Source organism: Teleopsis dalmanni, unplaced genomic scaffold (genome assembly GCF_002237135.1).
Source record: "Teleopsis dalmanni isolate 2A unplaced genomic scaffold, ASM223713v2 unscaffolded_contig_1107, whole genome shotgun sequence".
Taxonomy (NCBI): domain Eukaryota; kingdom Metazoa; phylum Arthropoda; class Insecta; order Diptera; family Diopsidae; genus Teleopsis; species Teleopsis dalmanni.
The window spans coordinates 1-5,091 of NW_024032489.1; the positions used below are offsets into that span (position 1 = coordinate 1).

At 30.7% G+C, this 5,091-nt stretch overlaps 1 protein-coding gene across 1 annotated transcript; it reads left to right on the forward strand.

The window, feature by feature from the left end:
* The first annotated feature begins 3,596 nt into the window (after positions 1-3,596).
* LOC119663914 lies at positions 3,597-4,434 on the forward strand. Its single transcript, XM_038073503.1, has 2 exons — positions 3,597-3,689; positions 3,785-4,434. The coding sequence occupies exons 1-2, from the start codon at positions 3,643-3,645 to the stop codon at positions 4,353-4,355; spliced, it is 618 nt and encodes a 205-aa protein (XP_037929431.1). The 5' UTR covers positions 3,597-3,642; the 3' UTR covers positions 4,356-4,434.
* The last annotated feature ends 657 nt before the right edge of the window (positions 4,435-5,091 follow it).

Here is a 5,091-nt window from a genome sequence, read left to right on the forward strand (position 1 = left end):
TTCTTCTGAGTTCAATATCTTAAAAACACTACCAAAATTTTTGTGCAAAATTGATGACGAAAACATATATCAGAAGGACTTTACGAATAAAATTACTTTTATGAAGCAGTTTTAATGAACTAATTATTAAATTTGCTCTGCAAATAATTTAATATATATGTTTACTGTTATTACGTTATTACCTCTCGACCTCACTCCACCTCACAAATTGGTGTTAATTTGGATAATTCATTAATTTTCGTCGTATAACACAGTCAAAACTTAGTTACCTCGGATAAAAACTTAATAAGAAAGACAATGATGATTTGCAATTCAGTGGAATATTTACTTTGATTTATTTAAAATTTTAGGCATTTCCATTTCAATCTTATAGCAATCTTATATACTAAAGACGGACACACCTATTTTTAACCTTACAATTTTTAACTTGCAATTTTTAACTTCAAATTTTTTACTTCAGATTTTTTACTTCAAATTTTGAACTTCAAATTTTGAACTTCAAATTTTGAACTTCAAATTTTGAACTTCAAATTTTGCAATTTCAAATTGGAACTTAAAATTTGTGAACTTTAAATTTTGAGCATAAAAAATATTGTACAAAGTTTATGAAATTAGAAAAATATAAAAATACATAACTTTATTTCCTCTTCCGTTTAATAGGAACCACTGAGTGATTTTCTTCTTCAGTATATTTCCTTTTTCTAAAGCGAGGAAGTTGATTGACATTTTCTAGTAGTAGCTTTTCGTTCCTCTTCCTAGATTTTGCATTCTTTTTCTTTTTACAAGTTTCCTTCCGTTTCGTCTGGGTGGGTGTAGGTGGACTTACGCGCTGTTTCTTGACCTTCTTGTTGACCTTCTTCTTGGGCTTAGCTTTTTCATCCTGCATTTCGGTCCTAATACACTTAACGTTTTCACGTTCCTTCTTAATAACTTTTACTTTCTTTTTAGTGTCTTTTTTCGCTTGAGTCTTTCTGGCTCTTACGGCATCTGTATTAACCTTACCCTTACCACATTTTCCACTTAACATCCGTGCCGTGACAGAGCGTGTAACAATAATGGAGCGTCTAACAGTAATAGATTTGCATCTAAGTGCTTTTCCAGTCGCAGCATCAGCTTCACTATTTGAAGACACCACTTGTTTTAATTTCTGGCGATCCATTATTAAGCTTTGGCAATGGACTAAACTACTCGGACTCTGTTTGTAGTAAAAGTTGTTTCTTGCTTTCTATTAAAAATAAATTGGTTGGTACGATATACCTCTAGCAAAGGACCTGATTTTTTAACACACAATCAGACTGATTGATAGTTTTTAAATATTTTTCAATTGAAGTTAAATTTAATTCGAATTTTGACTTCTATTTAGCTTGCTTATTTAAATATACAAAATTCATTCAATTTACAGAAAAATAATATTTTTCCCAAACACTGAGGGGGGAAAAGGAAATAAAAGTAAGAGACCTTTAAGTCTATTTTCTTTGTGAACAATAACACAGATTGCTGAAAAGAATCTATTTGGGAAAATTCTTTATCATAATTTACAGTAACGACAATTTCCAAGATTTATATAATTTAATAATAAATAGGGCATCAAATTTATCAATATTTTAAATACTGAAAATTTTTGTTCATTTGAAATGTTTACAATTAGAGGTGTTTTTGAATAAACTTTTCTTAGAAACCCTACAAGCTGGAAAATATATTGGACTCTTTGGTATTAAAGTCCTTAGCGATACCACTTAGTGCAATTAATAGGGTGTGATCGCAAATCACCAATAAGGTGACTACAACTAAGTATTCCTGGTTCTGCTCCCAATCAGAAAATGTTTTTTCGCGGGTTTAATAGTCACTGATCCATCAGTGTCACAATAATTACTTTAAATCATTACTATTACGAACTGTTACGATAATAACGAACTACAAAATTTATAAGAAATCTCTTGGAAGAATTGTAGCAGGCTCTTCTTACCTTACAGATGTTGTCTTTCCCAAAAGTTATTTCTGTTTTTATCATAAAATCGTTGTATACGCGGTTGATGACAATTTTGATATCAGTCTGGATCCTCAGTGGTGATTATGTGCATATTTTATCAATTTCGTTATCTATCTCGATTTGTAAAAAATCAATGCGCTCAGAAGCCCAGAACACATGGAACTTCCTTTCGGTTTCAGTGAATCAATGGATTGTTTCTATTTAAATACATTTTATAAAAATGCGTTGTGCGCTGTAGTTGGTAATATAATCCGATATAGTCCGATTGTCAGTATAAAATTTTTATTGTATATAATTTTTACACTTTAAATTTGAACAATAAAAGTTTTCACTACTTTGTGCGGATTTAGCTTCTAATTTTATAGGTTCAAAGTCTTGAGACTGCCACTTGTAGTCCAACAATTATACTGACTTAAAAACCAAAAACAATTCTGCTTAGGTATTAAATAAGACATTTTGTTATTATATTTCACTACTATTCAAAAATCGAGCTATAAACAATTATAGTCGTTTTTTCTTTTGAAACGACTACATATTTCTTTTGTATAGAAGATGCTTCAATAATGTGATTGCCAATATGACTACGTGATATATAATTATTAGCAGTTTAATGCAGCATTAGATCTGTTTTCAATTTTTTAGCCATCCATGATCACATCCATGAAAGTGAAACCTTCAGCGTTTTGATACCAGACCTTTGTCCAACCATCTGTATTTACTTCTTGTTGCTGTTTAGTATTTATAATCCATGTCTGTTGATTGACTTGTCCAAAGTCCGTTTTTTAAAAATTTAGACCTTTGAATTTTGGAACCCTACTTTATTGGTCTGCGCTACTTTTCGGCATACAAATCCGTTGATGGCATGATTTAAATAATTTTAAGGGCATCTGCTGACTTTAAGAGTAGCCGCTGCACTTGAAGCAACCAATAAAGAGTTTTTTTCTAGTAAAATTTTTTATATTATCTTATCTGCTGCATTCTAGGACTTATGGTGTTTTTATAAGGTCATAGTAACATTTGCTTATTGATTGGGTTTTCACAAGGGGAGAAACCCTTTTAATAATAATATAAGAGAATCAATAATAACTACGTCCTCTGATAGTACTCGTAATTGAAATAATTTGATTTCAGTTTATTTCGTATTTACCTGTCATTCCCATATTTATTTATCTCACTTTTATTTTTCCCACATATATTAATATTTCATCGCAGACAGATCAAGTATTTGCTGTTTAAACATTGGTCCGACAACTTTAAATAATTTTATTCGCAAATTACCTGACTTCATAACAGATAAGTAATAGTAGGTTTTTTACTTAATGAAAGGTTTCAATGTGTCCACTACATAAATAAATAGATCATAAGAAATATTCGTATGGAAATAACACGTTCTAGAATAAGAGTAGAACACAAAGTCCAGAAAGTCCAGGTTTACAATCTGTGATAACAAGTTTTATAATCAGATTTTAATCCAGTACTCTTGTTTTTATTTTTAAGTTATATATAAATAATAATGACACTTCAAATATATTTGTATTTTATGACAAAAAAGAACAGTCAAATCAACTTAATAAAAAATTTTCGATAAAAATTTCTTAATATTTTCATAAGAATTTGACTGATATATACTATATTTTTCAATCAAAATAATTATGTGGTTATTTAAGAAATTATTTGGCAAATCAAACGTGGAAGAAAGGTAATTAATTTTTATGAAAATTATAAATTAGATTAATATTCATAAAAACTTTTTTCTCTAATTTCTTTTTGTGATTAATCTCCGTCATACCACAGCCGGAACACAGAAGCATCTGGAAACGATGCAATACCAAATACGGACTTAGCAGGATCGAGCTGCAGTTCGCAATCTCCTCCAATTGAACAGGTAACGATGGTGTGTAATGAGACGTCAGTTTCGGACAGTAATTTAAGTATCCGCGGTAGTGTCGTTTGTGATGATCTACCACAAAGGCAACTATTACCTGTAGAAAAGACAGAGCTCAAGATAGAACACGTTTATAATTTACGTAGTCGTAGCAAAAATTCAATTTCAGAGAGCCTTAATGTAAATGAAGAAGGTTTAACTTCTCAAGTTGTGAATGATGAAAAGACAATCTGTGGACAAAAGCAATCCATTCATGCGCAAGATCTTGGTAAGCGAAAGAAGGATGAATTAACTCAACATGGTGGTGGTGATACTATAAGCCGTTCGGTTGTAATAAATGAAACAAAACTTGAGAAGAAACTCAATATTGCAAAACGTAAAAGGTGTAGCACTGATGAGGCTGCAACAGCTAAAAGGATACGTACTGAGGACGAGGATGGAAATGATGCTTCCAATATGGACACAAGGGATGCTGAATAAGAAGAGTAAAACTTGAAATATAACTAAAGAAAAAGTCCACCTTAATAAATATTTATTTTCGTATTTATTATATTCAAATAGTAAGACATATTTAAAAAAAAAAATTTATGTGTTAAAAGTGATTAACAAATTCTATTAAAAATAATCATTTTGCATATATATTCTGACATCATGTATATATCTCTGAATAAATTCTTTGAATTAAAACGTTCGATTTAAACTGATAGTTTCTTAGATACTCATTGAAACAACAACATATCCCAGTACTGTATAACTTTTAGTTCCAATTAATCAATGATACGGAGAGTATGGGAGAAAGTTAATCAACTATCCACACTATTTCTGCAGTACTGAAGTTTAGACAGATTTTCAATTTCCAGATAGAAGACGAAAGTAAACTCAATTTGAGTTTGTGGTCGTAGATATAATATTGGTAGCAGATATAAGATAGACACATAAGAGGTAGCAAATACTCGTACTACAAAACAACAATTCATTGAAATTCGGCTTGGAGAAATAATCTACACACATGAATGCAAGTAGCTCAATAGATCTCTTGGTCTTTTACTTTCGGATCCAATTGATTCCGTTAATTCTTAACTTAGGTTTCGTTCACGTACTTATTCTAACAACAAAAGCCTCGTCAAGCAAGTCACGTCTGCCAGAAAGAGATCTTATCTGTTGGTGACATCGTTAATAAGTAGTAGTGCGCACAACTACTGGTTTCAATTACAAA

What these genes read in the sequence shown, in the direction of transcription:
- LOC119663914 (XM_038073503.1), top strand. Translation starts at nt 3,643, where the DNA reads ATGTGGTTATTTAAGAAATTATTTGGCAAATCAAACGTGGAAGAAAG. An exon ending in AAATCAAACGTGGAAGAAAG is followed by an intron (nt 3,690 to 3,784) that starts GTAATTAATTTT and finishes GTCATACCACAG; the next exon opens with CCGGAACACAGAAGCATCTG.